The following is a 21,777-nucleotide window of genomic DNA, read 5'->3' on the forward strand; positions in this document are numbered from 1 at the left end:
TTTCTTATTAGAGAAGCAAAGTGCTGCAGTGTTTTGTTCATATGTGTGACCTGAATGCCATCCTTCCTTTATGCACTGTTTCTACCATCAGGCATAGTGTCAGCTAGATTTTCATCTGTGTTACTTCTGCCTCAAAAATTAAAAGAGGAATTTTAAACAGTTCCAATTAGCCTAAGGGCTATGAAAATCTCCTTGCTCTGTAGGCAGTTTGGTTTCCATGTGCCATGGTTTAAACCCAGTCAGGCAACTCATTCACTCACTCCCCACCTTCTTTCCCTCCCCCTACTCCTGGAAGGACAGAGAAGAGAATCAAAAAGAGTGCAACTCCCACGGGTTGAGATAAGAACAGTTTAGTAACTAAGGTATAACACAAATCACTACTGCTACCACCAATAATAATAATGACAAAGGAAATAACAAGGGAAGAGAATACAACACCTCAGCACCAGCTGACTGATAACTTGCCCCACCCCACCAGACCAAGCACGCACCAGTACCTCCTCCAACCCCACAGTACACTAGTCCTTCCGAGTAACTCCCAGTTACCTCCTGGGCATGACGTGCTGTGGTATGGAATACCTCTTTGGTCAGTTTGGGTCAGGTGTCCTGTCTCTGCTTCCTCCCAGCTTCCCCTCCTCCCTGGCAGAGCATGAGGCTCACAAAGTCCTTGGCCAAACCAAAACATCATTGTTATCAGCTCTGTTCCCAGGTCAAAAGTCAAAACACAGCACTGCACCAGCTACCAAGAAGGAGAAAAAATGACTGCCTCTGCTGAATCCAGGACACCATGTTTTTTTGGCCAGTGTTAAGATTCGAAGAATGATAAATGATAACAGTTAAACTTGCATATCTGCACAATTTGCAGAACATGCACAACCAGACGTTTACTACTGATTTTTTTCATGTGTCGGCTTTCACTGTGGGCATTGTTATAGATAACCTGCATCAGCTTGTATAGAAAAGCTAATTTGTATAAATTAACTTGGAAAGCAGTCTAATACTTATGAATGTTCCTATTTCCAGCATGGTGGGGAAATGTGTAAGTTATTTCCAAGCTGAATACACTTACTACCTTATACTTAAATACCTACTTTTGTATTATGTGTGTGATTTTTAAACTGGACATGAAACATTATGTCTTCAATTATATTCTTCCACGCCCCAATTATCACCTGGCCCTTTACAGGCAGCAAAGCGACGCATAGTTTGTATCATGTGTTTTTGTGCTTAGCTCATGTTAAAGAACTAATCCTGATAAAAATTCTTGTGCTCATTTGCTGTATTTCCCATCTCAAACGTAGCTTATGGGACTCCATTGTGTCTGTTTCTTTAGTCCCTGAATCCCAATGCGATTTCTTCCTTCTCCTAAACCTTTCTTCTTAAGCCTTTTTTCTCTTTATACTCCACCATTTTAATAGAGCAGCTGTTATCAATTTCCAATGCACATATTTAATATATTCTTTTTAATTTTATCTGGCCAAAAGTAAAGAAATTTGTCCTGAAATTGAATAACTAAATGTGACAGAAAAGTTTTGCACTTGGCTTTCTTAAAGACACAGGGGTATGCAGTTTGAAACTGCAGTACACATGTACAGACATTTAACACCTGCCCTCAACTTTCAAAATGTATATGATAACGCATAGAGGACATTCGGGGGGGGGGGGGGGGGGGGGTAGAAAAAAGAAAAAAGAGGAGTGTCGGAAAAAATTCCACAAGGTATTAAGAATGGTGCCAACTTGAGAAATAGTGCTATGGAGATTTTTTGGCTCATGCAGCTTTATAGATGGTTATAAGAGCATAGATCTATCTTGGTGCCTTTGCAGAGGCAGGTGCAACTTTTCTCTGCAGCAGTAGCCATTTTTTTTTCGCTGTGTTTTCCCTTCCCACAGTTTGGAACTGGGGCAGGAATGCAAGCTCTGGCAGAAGTGACTTTAGGTTAATCCCAGTTCAAGACTGTCTGGGAGCCCTTTGTTTTTCTATTTCCTTATCTTGTTTCCACTTCTACATTGAAACAACCCTTCATGCAATCTGGCCATGGCTGGTAAATGTTCCTTCCTACCTTCCTGCCATCTGGAGCAACTCTTCTCTCTTTCTTTTATGTAATTGCTGTATAAGGAGAGTTTAAGTGAACACATTTATTTCTTGACTTTATAACATGCAATTCTCTGTTAGTGAGTGGCCATTTTTATGAACTGATGCTGTTCAAAACAGAGTTCTCTTGTGTTGAATTTCATCCCCATAAAGAGGTTTTTTTTTTCTTGCTGCCTTGATTTGGTGGTGTTAAGTGTGGATAAGTTAGGGTATCACTGCTGAGGAGCAGTGATCTAAGAAAACCTTGAAAGCTTTCAACTTTGTTCTATATTGATTTATAAAGGGGAGAGTAAGCTTCTCCTTTTCTCTTTTGTTAATCTGATAGTGCAGATACTCTCAGGAGGTTGGACTGCTACACCTTTTGCTCTGTCAACTGCTCTTGAAGGCTTTGAGAAAACCCGTAGCTTCTCCTCATCAACCTGTATGACACAGATTATAATCCCTTTCACATTTTCTCCTGTTTCAGCTTTTAACATGGCCAAGTACAAAGACATGCCTCGGCATGTAGCTATCTGAGGACCATGCCAGGCAGCATCAGGCAAATGTTCTGGTCTCTCCAGGGCAGCCTCCCTGTTGCTTAAGAAACAGAAATAAGGATTTAGGAATCCAGAGGACTGTGGCAACAGATCTGCTTCTGCTTTGTAAAGACCAGCAGAAGAGGAACAGTCATGTACAGGGAGAAGAGGTAACATAGGGACATCGTTTATTTTAAGGATTTTTTGTCCATTCCCCAGCCTCTGAAGAGAGAACATCAGAATAGGAGCATCACTAGCAAGTTCTGCCTGAGTTCATGAAGGTGCTGTTTTTGAAGGCATATCCAATTTCTAGTGACCTGGAAAACAAAATGTCTATTAATATCAGTTGAAGCTTTTTGAAGCTGCAATGCCCAGAGTGGCTTTTTTTTTTTTTCACTGCTTAGGACACAGCAGCTGGAACACAAGACAGAAGTGTTGTTAATGCAGGTATTATTTCTTTTTTTATAAATATGTCCACAGAAGTGTTAAGCACTGCAAAAAAAAAAAAAAATGCAAACAGCTCTGTTTGGCATTGCTTGTGGACGTAAAAGCAGCAGAATCATAATGTTAGTAGTAGAAAGAGAGGAAGGTGCTATACTAGAATGTGTTATTTTAAAGTTATCTATGAAGAATTCTCCTGTTACCATCTAAATCCTTTAACAAAAATAAAGACATTATTTATGTAGTCTTTTAAAATATAAATGTATGAATCCAGTATAATACATGGTTTATATATCAATACAATTTAAAAGCAGAAATACAAAAAGAAATGCTTGTTATGAATGATATGGTGCCTCTCAGCTCCATGAGAAGAAACACGCCTTTCCCTCTGGTGCCTGGTCCCGCAGCAGAACTTTCTCCATCACAGCAGTTAGAGCAGAAGGAAGTTGCTGGTGCCAGGGTGAGGACTGCGAGGGTGAAATCGTGCGTGGGCGAGATCTGCCCTCTCGTGGAGAGAAAAAGTATCTTTCCCTCACTGTGTGCAGTGTCTGTCCTAATTTTAGGATTAGGAGGTGATACGGTAGTTGATATTGATTTTGGAAACCAGACAACTGTTCAGTCACACGGTTCCTCCTCTTCCCTTTGAAAGGTGAGAAGTGGAAAACTTTTCTTCTGAAAACATCTAATTACATCTCTGTTCACCACAGGGAATTCCCATATGTTTTTCTTTTAAGCTTTCTGATTTTGTATGTTGGCTACAGCTGTCACTACATAAGGATAATTCCCTTCATCATAAGCTAGATAAACTTCATCATACGCTAATAAGAATACCCATAACATCTAGCATAATTAATTCTGCATTGGCTGGCCAACAGCCTTAGAGAAAGTGGTTCAGAGGTGTTTCTTAATAAGCTGCATTCAACTATTTCATATGAAAAGACAATTTTGTGGGGAATCAAATGGGTAAAATTGCATATACATCTTGTGCAATACTAACATGCGTTTTCATACAGTTTTAGGGTAAATTATACATAATGGAGGGGAAGGGGGAAGAAAATGGTGAGTGGAGGTGGCATTTGTTGGATTTCCAATGGTTCGGGGAAAATTTGGGGGAAAATTTAGACCAGGAAAGTGAATATAGATTATTACTGAGAATCTGCCCCTCACTTCGGTTCTTTGTTCATGTAAGATGTCCTAATTTAATTTCTATATGTTTTGCTACTAACTGGCGATTTTCTGAAGTAGTAAAATCACACTGCAGAATCTACATCTGTCTTACAGGCCTTTTCCTTGGCATCTTCATTCATGCCCATTGCATCTTCATTCATTGTATGCTCATTTACCTACTGCTTTTATAGCTATATGCAATGAATAAATTAAGATTTTTAAAAGTATATAGAAACTGTTCCAGTGTATAGTACTATATTACAGATTAAAAGCACATATTAAGTGTATTATATCACAATAGCAGGAGGTAAAGGGGAATATTGGCTATGATAAGTCAAGAAGGTTAAATGTTTAACAGATTTAAAGAAAATTAATCATGGTATGGGCAGGATAAATGTCCTTAGCTACTGTTAGCGTACATGTTAGCATACATATCTTCTTGGTCTATTCTTCGTAATCCTGTGTTTTTAATATGAAAGCATATTTGAAACTGTTCATCAGAATGAAATTTCAAGCACATTGAGCAAATTTGACAAATAGAGACAAGATGTTTGAAACAAATAAAAAAATTCCCAGTCTGTGGGTTTGATTGTTGTTTTTTTTTTTTCAGTAGAAGGCAAATATAAAATAACAGCCCAACAGGAAAGAGTGTACAGTAACCACTATGTATTAAGTGTCTCTGGTATTATCCTATGGAAAGTGATATGCGCTAGAATTTCCATCTTCACCTTTCCATGGATTGGTAAAGAAGAGATGATGCTGTGGTTTTATGAAGCCAAACCATTTCCTAAAACATCTAAACTACTAATTTGTTTTAATTAGGGACTGTAGTGACAGGACGAGTTGTAACGGGCTCAAACTTAGGGGAGGTTTAGATTGGATATAAGAAAGAAATTCTTTCCTGTTAGGGTGGTGAGGCACTGGAATGGGTTACCCAGGGAGGTTGTGAACGCTCCATCCCTGGCAGTGTTCAAAGCCAGGTTGGACGCGGCCTTGGGTGAGATGGTTTAGTGTGAAGTGTCCCTGTCCATGGCAGGGGGGTTGGAACAAGATGATCTTAAGGTCCTTTCCAACCCTAACTATTCTATGATTCTATGATTCTAATTATCTACTCAATTCAGGTGATGTTAACTGTGTGGTCTTTGACTTGCTTGAGAGGGAGGTAGCCTGTGTGATGCCCCAATCTGATTCTAGGATTTGCAGTTAATAACAGCAAGTAGCTAACAGCTGAAGAGATGCAGAAAATGCAGAAGTCTGGTCACTCAGTTGTTTGCTGTAATTTCCAGGAAGGGGGTAAACATTCTGAAAGACGCATGGTTTGGTAGAAATATTTGTACTATTTCTACTTTCAAAAAGATAAGAACATATTTTGTTTAATCTACCCCTTTAGCGGAAGGTTCAGAATTTAATTGGGCTAATTATGAAGCACACTGTATCCCAAAAGAGGGAGAAACAACTACTTAGAAAGACTCAAGCAAATTGCCTGGTACTCTTTTCACTGGTCAAACACACTAGCAGTTTTACAATTCTTCTGTGATTGTATGTCAGGAAGAAAGCAGTGTTCATGTTGCATTTAAATGCATTATTTGTACTTACTAAGCAGTAAGACCAACCTATTTTCTTTTTTTTTATTGTTGATGTATTAATTGCTTATAAATTTAGACATTGCTTCTGGAGATGGAAAGATAAGATGGAAAGATACCTTAAGAAAGATAAATAAAAAAAAAAAAAAGAAAAAAAGAGAAGAAAAAAGTAACAATAAAAAAGGCAGAGCTTTTGATTAACAGAAGTATATACTTGGGACTGTTGAAGAAGAATTTAAGCTTCTTGGTATCAAATATAATAGTCTTCAAAATGACAAGGCTTATGATTCTTCATATTTAATACCAAATAACCAATATTATCAGGCAAACATGTTTTAGTATTACAGCCATTTATATCCTCTGTTGTGCTATACTAATTAATGCTGTTATTCATATGAGTAGGTACTACTTCGACCTGATATACTATGTCTAGAAGCATTTAACTACTGTTAAGACTAATGATTGTATGGCAGACTAAATAATGAGAAAAGTGCTATGTCAAGTGTCATTCTTAACCTAATGATACAAATGACTCAGTGGCCATTAACAGGTCTTGTAGCTTTCCTGTGTTCCTACTTTCTATGTCTGCATAACCAGGCCATAATACCTGCCTATGGCTCAGGAATACTGCAAAAAATTAAGTATCTTAGTGCTTCTACAGTGTTTTGACATTTTACATCATTAAATTTCAAATATATTATCATTCTAACTACTGTTATACAATTATCTACACTTTGATGAAAAGCAGCTTTGATGCAAGGATCCAGGAAAGCCAGGTGATATGTCTATATTAGTCTATTGCTTTTTACAATTAGAGAGTGGGTATTCTCATTGTTTCTGGTGGCCTTGGTCACCAGTCTCCATGCTCATGGCCTCACTGTGATTTAGTGCAGAGACAACAACTGGGGCTTATCTCAAAACATTTTGCTTCCAGGTTTTTTTTCTTTTTGGTAATTTTCACTTGGGGAGATGTCCAAAAAAATCAGTATTTTAACATGCACTTGTCTGTGCAGTGTATTTCAATCAGCAAGCATCTGCCCACAGTCTGTAGCTGCCTAATTGTTAATTTTTACTAGGAAGTGTTTCATAGCTTGTTTTATTTCCTCTTCATGTGATTTAGGTTACCATGGCCTTTACTGCGAAGAGGAATATAACGAATGTCTTTCTGCACCCTGCCAGAACGGAGCCACCTGCAGAGACCTCGTCAACAGCTATGAGTGTGTGTGCCTTGCTGAATATGAAGGTAGGATGGGGTTTGTGTCTTGTTTTTCGAATGGTTCTATGTATTTTTTCATAGTAGGTTCTGTTACAGGCAGAGGTATATAATATCCTTCACTGAGCAGAAATAAATCCCACTTCTAAAATTAACAGAAAGAAACCTCAATGTAGCTCCTGATCCTGTAATCTTTATTCAAATGAGTAGTTCATATTTAGCAGGTCTGTGAGGAATCCATCTCCTTGTCTGGGGACAAATGTCTTCTCTCTGTTCTTCTTATGTACTGTTTTTTCTGCTGTTTTTAAGATATGTTAGAAAGTGAGGAGTTTTTAAAAGGAAACATAACAGGTAAATATGATTTTTCATCAGTTATTGCAAATACATTTTTTTCATCAGTTATTGTTAGGAGCCATTACATGGAAGCCTTTCAAAATTCCATTCTTATTTATTTTCTCTGGTGAAATGAATTAAAAAGCTCAGTAATAAAATGTTAGTATCTGAAACAGATTAGCACAAAGGAGTAAAAATGTAAGCTTTATGTTGATTGTTCATTTAGAAGACCATAAAGCCAAGAGACAGTAGTAGGTTTGTGACTGCTTTCCCATGTTACCTACAGCTATTCCTAGATGCATCCAAGTGGAATTGGTCTCTGGCATTTCTCAAGTAATTTATAAAATAGAGGAGAAAAGTATGTGTTTTGATACACAAAATCTTTTATCTCGCAGTGGATTTCAGCTTTACACAGAGTAGCACATATCCGCTGTCTGTGATATGTCCTTCTGTGGAGGGCTAAACCAATACTTTTTGTGTATTGTGTTTTGAATCATGCTGAGAGAGCACACTGAATGTAATTTTATATGGTACTAGTATTAATATATATATTTTTAGATACAATGACTTTTAAGGAACATTACCCCATTTTCTCATTAAGTGTACCAGTCCTTACCTATGTTGATAAGTAATGCTCACTTAACAGCTGCTTGAGGCTAAATATGTATTTCATGTTGGTGAATTCACTGATGTTTGACAATAGATACAGAATTAATAATTTTAGAGGCTTAGTGAGGAAATGACCCTCAGCTTTTCATGGCAGTTTAAAGATCACTTAACCATAGTGGTATGACTTCATGTTCTGTTCTCATCTAACCTGTACAAGCAGCTGAAAGCACTCTGTGTGCAGCACATTTTGCTTTAAATGAAAGCAGGGGACCTGGTCCCATAAACAGTTTTTGCTGATTATTGAACTTTCTTCATTCTATCACTTAAGGTATTCAGTGACATTAATAGACCTGAGGTATTCGGCTGAAGATAACATGTGGGCCATTAGAGGCCTCAATTTTGCTACCACCAGCCCAGCCCCCCCAATCTGCAGTACCCCTTTCTGCCTCCACACCCCTGGCTGGCAAATAGACAAGAGCTGTTATCAGTTCTCTGGACTGAAGTGTATGCCAGCATGTACCTGCGTGCTTTTGGCTCTGCTGGCTTCTGCTGCTTAGCGGCAGGATGCTCAAAGTAGAGTGCTCTGGCTTTTTGCTGCTGACAGACTGATCAGATGATTTCAGTAGGTCTGTAGTGAGTGAGTACGTGTGTGTATATATATATTTAAATCTACATGCATTTCAAATAAATTGCTTTTATATATTTTTAATTATTACAATTAACTTACAGAATTTTTTAAATAGGATTTAAAAAATACAACTCAAGTAAGCTTGCATTGCTGTACATAACTGCAGTGTTGAACACTAGAGAATTAAGTTAATTCCTTTTAATCATTCACTCAAATTTTTTGTACACATATGTCTGAAGTGTCCAATTTCTTCCTTTTTTTGGTGTTGATTTTCTTTCTCATATTCTTTTCTCTAAAGACTGTTTTCTCATTAATTTTACCTCTCTGTAGTTCTGTGTCTCATACTCTCCAAATACAAATTCACAAAATACCCAATTCCAGTGGAACACAGTTGTATTCATGAAAGAGGTTGGTCAGGAATATGGCAGGATCAGATGCATGTCTACTTTTCACATGTATTTGTCTAACCTATTCTCGTCCTCTGTCATTATGGCTTCTGTAACCTCCACGAGCAACATAATTCCTTGACTACCTCATGATTAGAAACATTTTCCTGATGCCAAAGCTGCACTGCAGTTTTTACACTTAATAAACAATATGAGTTTATGCTTCTGTTAACTGCATCTTTACAGTTTGCAGGCCAGTAAGGATTTAGAAATGTAAGCCACCTTAAAAGGTGAAAAATGTGTTTGTAATTTTTAAGTGTTATCACATGGAAGCATTTAAAATTCTGTCCTGCTCTTCTGTTTGTTGATATTCTTGTAAAAAGTATAATGGGAAAACTTGGGAGACAATTTAAGATATCAGCTAAGTGGTCATTTTGGATTCATTCCCAAGCAAAGAATTGTAGTAAGACTTAGATTTAGACTTAAAACTTAGATTAATGGATTAATTTAAGCAGGCATGTTAAATGCAAACTAATTTCACTGTACTAGATACATTATGAACAAAGTCTCACCGAACATTCATTAGTCACATATGTATATTTAGTTTTGTGTATGAAATGCCATTCATGCATTGGTCAGGTCAGTCATGCATTTGTTTTTCTGGTTTTATCTGAAAAGTAGCTCCAGAGAAAATGATGCAGGTAGCAATGGCAGTAGAGCCTCTGTCCCCTTTTCCAGGTGGGAGTTTCCTGTGCTTTATGTTCTGTATGCCACATATAGCTTGCACTGTCTTCTGCAAGGCAAAGCCACTGAATTCACATAGACTACACCTGAGAATGAAAGAGCAAAGGTAGTGGCATGAAGTTGAGCCACCCAATTATTTAGTTTTAGCTATACATTTGAACAAATTAATTTCTCTCTTTATTGCTTTCTTATACTAAGTTTCCTGCAAAAGTCAGTGAGAGACATCAGAATGCTTATGTGTATTATTAAATAAGTTATTACATACAATTCTACTGAAGACTATTATTGTTCACACTTTATTTAAGAATATTAGATAGCTGATCAGATTATGTTTTATTATGCCATTGTTTTTTCATAGACACTCCTGCAGTTCTTATAAGCAGAAATTATCCTACCTTTCTTATCCCAAAGCCTCAGTGTGTTAGAAGAACAGAGGCATGTATGTAAAAAATTTAAGCACCGTAAAATATATGGCTTTAATCTTATGGCATTCACCTAATAGGACAGGTTTGGAGGCTGCACTCCACTGTGCTCATCCAGGTGAAATTAAGTTTTCACATGTACTGATTTTTTGCTGTCAGTGTAGGTCATGTTAATGGCAATTACTAATTTCACCTTTTCAGGAAGGCACTGTGAATTGTACAAAGATCCTTGTCTTAACATCAACTGTCAGAACGGTGGCACTTGTGACAGTGAAGGCCTAAATGCTACATGTATCTGTGCACCTGGATATGCAGGCAAGTAATTTGTTACATTACACAGAATGTCTAGTTGGCAGTGTTCACTGTGTCCAAGAGAAGATGCATACCAAGTTAAGACTGTGTTTCTTCAAGGAAAGAAATGAATTTGGACTTTGCTGAATTGTAATCAGGCTAGTGAGAATGAAAAGTTCTTGATATTGCTTGCAACTGCTTTGAACTTGAAAAAATTTGAAGCAAAATAAAGATAATTCATTAAGCTAACAACTATTTGACATACCTCATGGCCTTACTGCTTGAGACTAGATTCCATTTTAAACGTAGCATTTTGAAGATTTCCAGGTAAGTCAATATACTCATTGGACACTGTTGAAACTGGGAAATGTTTTCACATTGACCTTAATTACCGTGAGCTGAAGAAACTACTTGCTCATGACCTCAATATCCAATTGCTAAAAAGCCAATGTGCTCGTTATGGATCAGTTTACACTTCCAGAGTAATGGTAAGTAGCCCATTTCATCCTTTGGCCTTGTATTTAAACCGACATGGTTAGTGTAATCCAAATATCTGCTGTCAAGGTAATTTACAACCTGATGCTCTGTTAGTCATGTAAGGTAATATCAAATGTGACAGCAAAAGATAAACCCATTCATAGCTGTTTTGCAGATCAAATAATGTTTTTTGATCTATGCTAATTAATGGGCATTTTTTAAAAAAGAATTAGCTTTCCACTGTACAGTGGCTGTTTCTCAGCAGTACATTATTGTATAGTGTGATAGATTATTGTATAACACCTCAGAATATATGTGCTAAATTGTTATACCACATTTTCTTGGAATGGGGCTTATATTAAAGAAATGAGACATGCAGTCTTGTTGAGGTTAGTCCAGTCACTTAGCCCTCACCTGGAAGAATGAGGATAATGCTTCCTTCTCGGAGGCTATATGAGACTCGTTTCTTAAAACAGTTATAGAACACTTGAAGCTCTGAGAAAAAAGATAATGTTGAGCTATAAGGTGTTTTGCAGCTAGAGAGAAATCAAATGACTGACAATGTACCTGCTACGTGAGGCACCCACTATACAGAAATTTGGGTTTTGTTGTTTTTTTCTGTTATAAGGTGAAGATTGTGAAATTGATGTAAATGATTGTGACAGCAACCCATGTCACCATGCTGGAACTTGCATAGATCAGCCTGGTGGTTACACCTGCCATTGTCCACATGGATGGGTCGGTGCAAACTGCGAAATACGTAAGTTTAGTATTTTTCTAAATATTTCTAAAAATGATATATTATAACAGTGAAATTGTATTTGACTCTCAATAAATGCCTGCGCAAATACTCTGAATCATCTGTAGGATACCAAAATTCTGTTAAATGAATTTTATTTTAGGCCATAACATTTCAAAAGTGGCTATGAAAGTTAGAAAATTATTTTTCTGGGTACCCTGCTTTGGAATACATTGGACTAGATTGTCAGAGATGCTATCTCACAGCTGGACACTAGGCAGTCTAGTCTTTAACCTCTAAATTGCCTGCCCCTAGTTACATTTATGTTTCTGAGCTTACTTTCCTACTTACCTTGGGTAAAGTGTACTTCCATAGCACTCTAAGAACAGTCCTAACAGGCTTGTATTGACTTTTGAGCACCTGCACTTCTAGTGATGTTTCAGCAAAACAATTTTGAACTTGCTTACTTAAGGAAACAAGTCCTGTGTAACTGTTCTGTAATGTATGTGTGCGTGCATTTACCAGCTTTTCCAGGAATAACTTTTCCAACCACAGGCTGATTTCCACTAAAACTGTTAGAAAGGCAAAGGTCTCCAAAACAAAATGTTTCCTAAGCATTTATGAAGATTCAGAGAGGTTCCACTGGTGGGTCTGTTGAAGGAATAGCTTCAGTGTTATCTTGCTTCTTAGAACAGAGAAAAGCTTCACTGTTAATTCACCCTTATGGAGCAGCAGAGGGTCCATGAGAGTAAGAAAGTATGAAGCCCAACTGTGGAACTTTAATCCAGGAGACAACTCTGTTCACACCTGGGCTGATGCAAAAGTGTTATCTTAACAAGTTTATGACCTCCTCTCCCTGTAATTGTTTGCTTTGAATTCAGTTTCAGTGCCTTCTTTTGAAAGCAAAGACTGTAGAGGAGCATTGCTAGCTAATCCAAAAATGGTGGCAGCTCTGATGTTTTGCTGTCTCTGTGAATGGCACACACGCTTCCCTGCGCAGTACAGAGCCATTGGAATGTTGGGAGTGTGATGTTGAGTGCTGCCTGTATGCCATATTGCTCATGCTAAAAGATGTTCAGATGAGCTTTTACTGCCAATGCTGTTGTTAGCAATACCTGAAACATGGATGTCCAAGTCAATGCAATTCTGTCTGCCTTAGTTAATAAGTAGCGGGCTGATGACAGAGGTGAGTATAGTTATTGGAGAAAGCAGTAATCATCCTGGAAATATACTTCCTGGAGTACCTCAATGTAGTAACAATCACATTCCTGCTATATTATGGAATGAATAGATGCCAGAGAGAAACAGACAGGGTTGTGTGCTTTCTGATTTCATATAGCCCATCTGCAGGGCTCAGTGATGCTTGTTCTGGAGTTCTCCTTTGGCTGGCACGCTCTAGTTACTAAGAGTTTGGTTGTTTGCACCACAGACACACAGGGTGGTGCATATAAATATATGGAAAAATGAGGGAAGCAGAGCAGATAGTGGAAGGACCCTTTTCTACTGTCCAGCTATTCAATTATTCCTGTTTCCCCCTATGAGGGATGTCTGCCCCTAAGCACTACATACGACAGCAGGTTCAAGCTGTCAACATCTGTAGTTAGTCAATATAAACTTATTTCAGACCTTGTACACTTTTGCAAGTGTATGAGAGAGATAGTGGATAAAACTCTGCTTAAACTGTGTTCTCTTGAGCAAGGGGATTGTCTCTGCTTAGTGGTTATTTCTCTACACATAGCATCTGCTTATAGCTGAACTGCAGTGACCTTGCCTGCTGCTCAAGAACTTGGATTTTCTGCTTGTAGTATGCATTTGCAAGCTGTGTAAGTTAAAATGATGGGAAGAAGGAACAGCACTTTTTTGTTGCTTTTACTGATTGATTTATTCTCTTACTGACAACTGTTTGTTGCTTTTACTGACTGATTTGTTCTTTTATCTTGTGACTGCTATGACAGGAAGCAGAGAACTATCTGAGTGTTAACTGGCATTGATAACACTGCAAGGCTGATTCTCAACCAGAAACATTAGACCTTTTCTGTCCAGCTCAATCTCTGAAGAATAAACAGTATATTTCATGGCAATTGTTCCTAGTTGAAGAGGTTGAAATTACTGTGTTGGAGTTTTATTTATTCAACAAATCAGGATAGCTAATAGAGTGCATATATGTAATAGCATAAGAGATATAAAAAAAATCTAGAAAATTCTGATTTGGATTGGTCTTGAATGAAAACAGAAAAAGAAAATGTTTGTGTAGTCACAAAAAGATACATTTTAAAGTACAATTAAGCTTAAAATTTGAAGGCTAACAATAGTTTCTTCAATAAGCTTAACATCTGCAAATGTCACTTCGACACAGCATCAGAGTAAAATGATGTGTTGTTATGAGACACCATGATACTTCACAGATATAAGTGTGGATATGCAGCCTTGCTAACCGATGCAAGGGTGTATACACAAAGCTGTAGAAACTTTCCTAAATTGCTTGGATCTTAACAGGTATATAAAGGATTATGCAGAGAGGAATTGAGTTTTGAAGAAATCAGTTTGCAGAAAGGATTTAAAAGCATTTTGATCTGCACATTTTTTCTACAGAACTATGGGTCCATGGGAATATCTTTGCACTCACTGACTTTCCCTAAGCTACGGGTTGACCAACTGATGTAAACCCAATTCTATTCATGTCTAGAAAGGCAATACCCAACTCTTTTATAAATAGGTGCAGTACTTCTGATCTCACTGGAGTTGAGTCAATGGTGCAGTGGACTTCTGTTCAGTTGTAAAGGTTGAGTCTGCTGCAGTTGATCTTTTCGTATCTCCTTGTCATATTTATCATGTTGTTTCAGCAATTTGCACATAATGGTTAATGATGTATTGGAAATTAAATTTTAACACTGCATACTGACTTCCTTTGTATTGGACTGTCCCTCTGAATGCTAGAAAACGACATAATGAAGTGAGACTTCAGGTTTCTCAAGAGGGAGACAAACTGGTGTTCAGGAGTCTTTTGATTAAATAGATCATGTTTTATCTTTCATGATTTTCTATTACTAACCATTAAGGAGGTTGTTAAAACTTAGCCTTTTTTTGTAGAACAACTCTCTATTTACTATTTTAATGGTTCCCCTTTTTTTTCACCAATGACTACCATAGCAGGATTTCTGGTTCATCTTGTAAAACTGTACTCTTTAATTTTCAAATGTTCTATATACAAGAAACTAGGCGAGATTTATGCTGCCTGGATGAACTGTGATATTTATTATATCATTTTATGGTCCTTACCAATGTTAGCAATTCCAGTTATATAGGATTAAATTGGTCTTAATTATAAAGAGGATAGTATTCCTTTCAAAATGAAATGTATTTGCCTAAAAAGTTAATGGAGCATTCACTGTAAAAATGCTTACAAAATGTCTCATATGAATTCTCTAATGCCTGCTGGTTATTTGCTAATATCATTAACTTTGCCAATTTTGTAATTATTAATGTAGTTACCGAGGTAGGCCAAACCATGTGGTTACTTGAAAACTAACATTATGAAGAATTTCTGGTACAGACTGTGTATATGAAACTGAAAACTAATATTGCAATTAATTTTACAAACATTACTATGACACCTGAGAATACTGTGATTTTGAGCTGTCATGTATTATTTCTGACCTTTGGAGTATAAGCTGTTAGTCTTCATATTTTTATCTGGTGAGGAAGAAAGGAAGACCTTTCTCTTACCCTTTTATCATCCAGAGTTAGAAGACACAGAATCTAAATAAGAACTGTCTTACCATATATCTGTGCACAGTAGATCTGAGTTTGACCTAGTCTGACAACTTGACAGAAATCACCATATGTGACGAATGTGCTGCAGAACAGAAATAGAAACCCATCCCGAAATGGAACAGAGCACAGCTATATTCTTTCCCCCACATCCTAACTGAGCATATTGCAGTAACATCACTTCAGAAACATTAAAGCACTGAATGATCAAATCTTTAGTGATAGAACATAACACCAACAAGCAGTCAGCCCTTTAAACTCAGTTCACATCTGTGGGCAATAAGTCTAAGCAAGCCCAAGCTCAGAGGTGCTCTGAGACAATCTTTAGTATTGTAAACAAAGAGCAACCAGTTCTTCAAACTCTGCCCAGCTGAATCCCACATGTAACAGCTGCAATCTTTCTCCCTACCTCCTCTAAGATGGATTTTTTTAGGCTTGGGTTTTGTTTTTTTGTTTTCTGTACTTATATATGCTCCCTTGTATTTCTACCATAGATGGAGATTATATCCACAGATGCCACTACTTGTGATTGCAGCTCAGGTGCTTGAATCAGTTCTCTGCCATCATCAAGCATCCCCGAGAAGTGGCATCTAAGAATATCTTAGCATTCTCAAAGCACATGCATGATAGGCCTGTTCCCGGAATGTTTGTTATTAAATAAAGGAAGTTTCTACACCACTGCAAAGCAGAAGTCCACTTGAAAAAGGAACAGTCACCTGCTAGAAATAACTTTTGCAGTCTGTCAGATTTCTGTAGTCAGAATGACTCAAGCTTGTTCCTGGTTTGAAATAATGTACGAGACCATAGGCTTAAAAGACTGCCAAAAGTGAACTCTAGAGGGAAGTACAGGTTAATAGAAATACTCTGACCTATCCTAGAGAAAAATAGATCTGAGGACACAAGCAATTGATAGACAATCTGTTTAGAATTGATAGACAATAGTTTGGGCATCAAGAATATTTATAAAGGTCTGGAATACATAAATGCAAAAATCCTCTTCCAGATTTGCCTTATTTTAAGGTCTGCTTTGAGGCCTCTCAAAGGAATTATGCTTGAGAGAGGACTCCAGTAAGCTCAGAACTGTAGCACTTTATGAGATGCTCTTTTTGCTCTTGAAATGCTGGTTTTGAAGTCTCTGTATTCTGGTGGATACAGGCATAACAAAAGCCTGTGCTTCAAATTAAAAACCAAGCATGCTTGATACATATTAAATCCCACATTTTAGTGGAAGGGTTCACCAACTACTAGAACAAGCTGCACAGAGAATCGGTGGATTATTTGAAGCTTTTATGTAAAACCTACCTGCCTTTAGAGAGCCTATAATATATTAGAACATAATACAAGACTAACTGCATGACTTTCTATGACTTGGATTATACAGGAGGTGAAACTAGGTAAGTGTTTCTATGAGATCTTAAAAATTTGTGAAAAAAGATAGGTGAAGGGTCGAGATAGTGCTATTCAAATTTGTTGCATGGTGACATATCCATAACAGAGCCCGGAAAGGTTCAAATTACATGTCCTCCTAGCTTCAAAAGCCTCCACAGAAATACCATAAATATAATAAAATATACGAATATCATAAAAGAATTCTATTCAGCAGGAAGGATATAAATTGCTAATTAATGATAACCTTTTATTTCTTATCGACAGATCTGCAGTGGAAGTCTGGGCATATGGCAGAGAGCCTAACGAATATGCCTCGTCACTCCCTCTACATCATAATTGGGGCTCTTTGTGTGGCGTTTGTCCTGATGCTGATCATTCTGATTGTGGGAATATGTCGTATCAGCCGCATTGAATATCAAGGCTCTTCCAGACCAGCCTATGAAGAATTTTACAACTGTAGAAGCATTGACAGTGAATTCAGTAGTGCAATTGCTTCTATCCGACATGCCAGGTTTGTTCTGGGGATGGTAATTTAAAGGAAATCTGTTACACTATGTAATTTCAGTCCATGCACAGTGCATCTAACTGCTATTGGCAGGGAACGAGCTTCTTCACCGTGAAAAGACAGGACCACTGTCTTTTGAGGCATTGCTCATTGTATTTTTTTCATCCCTATTCAATTCTCATCTGAAGTGGGATAATCCAGCATAACTCCTTAAAAACGGAGGGAGTTATTCTGAATCTATTTGATGTAACTGGTGAAGAAAGACAGAGTTCTTAGCCTGTAAGACCTGTTTGTGTTGTAAATACTCCTTAACTGGTACACATAAGTAATTTGATTACATTGCAAAGGCACATTGATTTTTGTGGCTAATTTACCAGGTTATTTAGTAAGACTTTGAATCCTCATTTTTAAGCTCCTGTTTGCCTCAAAATTTCTTACTTTCTTTCCTAGAAATGGAGCACTTGCAAACCAAGGCATTTGGTGTCAGAATAATACAAAGTAGGTCTGGAAGGGATTCAAGAGCTCACGCATAGCTATTGCATTGATATAGCATTAATTATACCTAGATTCCTGGCAACAACTGTGTTTAAAAACCTTCAAAAGAGTTGAATAAAGTTAGAAAGGGCTTTTCTAAAATCCAACCTAAATTTTATTTTCTGTGAATTAAGCTGCTCCTTTCTTACTGTTTTTCAGGTTGTCACAAAGAATAATCTGTCACTCTTCCCTTTATAGTAATTATGTACAACAGGTGTCGTATCTGACCCCCCTTTTTTTATAATAAAAATAAGCAAAGCAGAACCTCCTTCTTCCCGAACTACTAACGCATTCTTCCAGTATCTCCTTCTGGATCACAGAATCACAGAATCATAGAATGGTTGGAAAGGACCTTAAGGTCATCTAGTTCCAACCCCCCCTGCCACGGGTAGGGGTGCCTCACACTGGACAGCCTCACCCAAGGCACTGTCCAACCTGGCCTTGAACACTGCCAGGGATATCATATCAGCTTCTTTATTGTCTCCCTGGGACACACTCTCTTTTTCTTTTTGAAGGGTGTTTCCTAAAGATGGAAATAGTTCTCCAGCTAAATCTTCACCCGTATCAAATGGCTTGACTTATCACCTCCTGCATCTTGTTCATAGCATTCCTGTTTAGACAACTGGAATTAAAACCTGCTTGTTTTTTTTCTTTTATTCTTTTTTTTTTTTAATTTGTATTACACCAGCAAGTGATGACTCAATTTTGTGACCTGTTAGACCTTTTCCTCATCCCAAGATCCTCTGTGCCATTTTGCTTCCTAGCCAATATTGTTTATTCTGTATTCTGTATATCTCTTAATAGGATAGAACTTTCAATTTTGTTATTTCTTTTTCCCATATCTTAAATTTGTCAAGATCACTTCAAATTCCAACAAGAGGGTTCATGTATGCTACCATTAAAATGCTTTTGAAAGAATGGAGGAAGACACATTCCTGCTCATTGACATGGAGAAATGCAAGCATTTTGGTTTGTGATTGCTAGTAATTAATTTTTTGAATGCTCCAGTTCTGTTTTAGTTTGAATAGGTTAACTTGTACCACTGTTGAAGTCATCAAAGTTATATGAAATGGGTGAGGAGTTCCCACAGACTCAGTTAATCATGTTGCAGCTTTAAGCTTTATCTCTTTAAACTATTTTGACTAGACTTGCAATAAAACATGTAAGAAACATGACTGCTACTGCTGAACCCAGGACAATTGTCAAAATATATTAGTAAACATTTTAAAAAGAAAGGTGTGTATAGTTGATTTAACATAGCAATAAAATCAGTGTTCTTTTAAGCCTTCCCTTGAATTCTCCTTTGCCGCTTACCATTACATCTCTTCCAGAAGGAGCTCAGCCTCTCCACCTCATACACACCCCGAGAACTCCTTTTGCCTTTAGTAGTGTACTGGGATAGGAGGTTGTTGCTTTATGGCCCATAAAAAGCTTTATAGTTTTTTATTATTTGTCATTCTGAATGTCTACTACATATCTCCAAGGGTGGAGAGCAAGGTGCAAAATGATAGTGTTCGAATTAAACATCTCCCTCCTACTACTGCAGCAGTGATGATAGTGTCAGTCCTTCTCAATTACTACTCACTGAAGTGGTACTTTGCATTTCCTCAAGGACTGGAACTGGTCTTCTGAAGGATCAGTGTGGAACACCTGAGTTTTCTTAATTATTTCTTAAAGCAAATTAGGCAGCTTTCTATCCAAGGGTACCAACTAAAAGCATATAAGCAAGGCAGGATCTTCTTAATCTGAGCTTTCCCTGGCTTTTACACTTTCACTGGCAGATAATAGAAATGGTAAAAGATTTCCTGTATGAATTCTTTCAAATCTTGGAAGCTGGGCTAGTTGAGGCCTTTATCATTACCATCTGGATTATTCTGAATTAATCTCTGTTTATTACTGAAGGCAGAATTTAGAAAAGCATATTTTCATCAACATTAACATTTCAAAGACGTTCTTAGGATGGGATATATTCATTATGATTTTTCAGATCCATACTACTCATTAAAAATTACATTATTGGATCCAGTCAGTAAAGGGTTTCCATATCTTGGGAAAGGTGTTTCTCCTTAATGTAAATGAAAAGAAATGTTTTCATTCCAAATAATTCCCTGTGCCTCTCAGAGAATGGATGCCTTATAAAAATCCAAGATAAAGCTGCAAAGTCAGATAATTCACAGAGGTTTACTGTTAAGATTATTGTGTTTATTTTGGTTTCAGAAGGATATTAAACACTGCTTTGGTCATTTTAATACAGGAAAAAGAGCACAACTTTTATAGTTATTTTTTGAGTAAACTCTTACGTCTGCATATAAAAAATACTAAGATCTTAATTTTCAGAATTTCTATACCTAAGAGGCATGCTTTCAAATAATAGATTCTTCGTATTTTCTGAAAATCATTTCTTTTCCCAGTTAGATAACCAAATTTATTAGTAATTTTGGAAAACGGAGGCCTAAGTAATAGTGAGTAGACTATTTTCTTTAAATGTAGTTTTCTGTTAAAGTCAGTAGGTGTCCAGGGAGTGTGAAAGCCTGTTGCATGTCCAGTGAATTATGTTAAAATTACTTGTTCATGTTTCTTAGCAGGTCTTTTTCTTAATCATTTTTTATAATTTGACATTACTAGTCAAGGTACTTGCTGTGAGAGAAAATGGATATGCTCAAGGATTATCACCAATAAATGTCTACTTCTAGTGAATGTTCTTAAGGATTAGCAGTTTAGAACTAAATAGGTTTTTAACCAGGTGAATCACAGGTCTCTTTAGTATTCATTATGCAGACAGTAAATAAGTACTCCTTTTATGTTAAAGCCTATATATTTTAAAGCCAGCAGAGCACACTGTAGTGAAATAGTTGACCACTGGCTACTGCAGCCATAAGGCTTCGTTAAATTGGTACCAGGATCTGCTGTTGAAACTGGATTGTTCACTTTAGAAACGCATCCACACTGATTTCACAAAATACTTGGTTACAGGAACTATACTTCTATAAACTTTTTGTGTGTCCAGATAGTGTTAGCAGTAGACTTCAGGCACTACTTACAGTGTAGTTTCAAGTTTTACTTTCATGTGCTGGCTCTTGATCTGTCTGTGTGTGGGTTGGAGTCTGATTCATCAGACTCTGATTTTTGTCACAACAGGTGAAAAAAGTTCTTTCAGGTGACAACAGGTGACAGCTCTTTCCACTGCACATTCTCCATGTTCCTGTGTTCAAATTGGCTGTGTTACACTGCAGCTTCCTCATCAGCTTCCTGAATCTGATGAGCTTCAGCACATGCTTTATTCTCACCATTACCTGACAGAGATTTCAGTGATGAGTTTCAGTCTGCTACCTCTTTGTGAAAGTATGATCACAAGCATAGTATTCTGCTCTCCACAGCATGTGCCAGTTGCTTATATACACCCTCTGCCAGAGTCTCAACTTTGTGAGAACTCTAGCATCATAGTTCAGCTATAATAAGGAACTCAAAATACTACTTGTGCACATGGCCTTTTCTCTGAATAATGCAGAGGAAATTAATATTCTCAATCTCCTCCTGTGGAGGCTTTAAAATAAAAAAATAATAAAAGAAAATTCTGGTCTCTCTTGTTTAAACATTATTTGTGGGCTCCTTTTACTAGTTGCTGGTTTTGCACAAAGTAGCAACACATGGTTTCTTCCTTCTGCTTCTGGGCAAACTCTGAAACCGCAGCCTATCCCACAGAACTTGGAGAATACCATTTCCTTAGGGTTCAGCCATCCAATGTTCTTTAAAATCTTCTATGCAAATGGAATTGTTGAGATTAATGACTCTCTACGGTTACCCATCTTTTGAAATGTTCTTCTAAGGAAGCGGAGGGGCAACCCTCAGTCACAGAATCCTCAGTCTCTCTTTGTCAGGTTGCACAGGTCACTCTTATTCAGTGTTTCATTGCAAAACATACTAATTATCGTTGTAAT

General features: G+C 37.3%; 1 protein-coding gene across 1 annotated transcript in view; it reads left to right on the plus strand.

Moving 5' to 3' along the window:
- Positions 1–21,777, plus strand: part of DNER (delta/notch like EGF repeat containing) — a 125,773-nt gene that overhangs the window by 100,528 nt on the left and 3,468 nt on the right. The window contains exons 9-12 of the mRNA XM_061452979.1: positions 6,919–7,041; positions 10,335–10,448; positions 11,530–11,661; positions 17,065–17,311. Coding sequence (XP_061308963.1) covers positions 6,919–7,041; positions 10,335–10,448; positions 11,530–11,661; positions 17,065–17,311 — 616 coding nt within the window. The remainder of the gene's footprint in view (positions 1–6,918; positions 7,042–10,334; positions 10,449–11,529; positions 11,662–17,064; positions 17,312–21,777) is intronic.

This window comes from Pezoporus flaviventris, unplaced genomic scaffold, assembly GCF_033815535.1.
Source record: "Pezoporus flaviventris isolate CSIRO_AGI_PZ_B2104156 unplaced genomic scaffold, CSIRO_AGI_Pfla_v1 ptg000013l, whole genome shotgun sequence".
Lineage (NCBI taxonomy): Eukaryota > Metazoa > Chordata > Aves > Psittaciformes > Psittacidae > Pezoporus > Pezoporus flaviventris.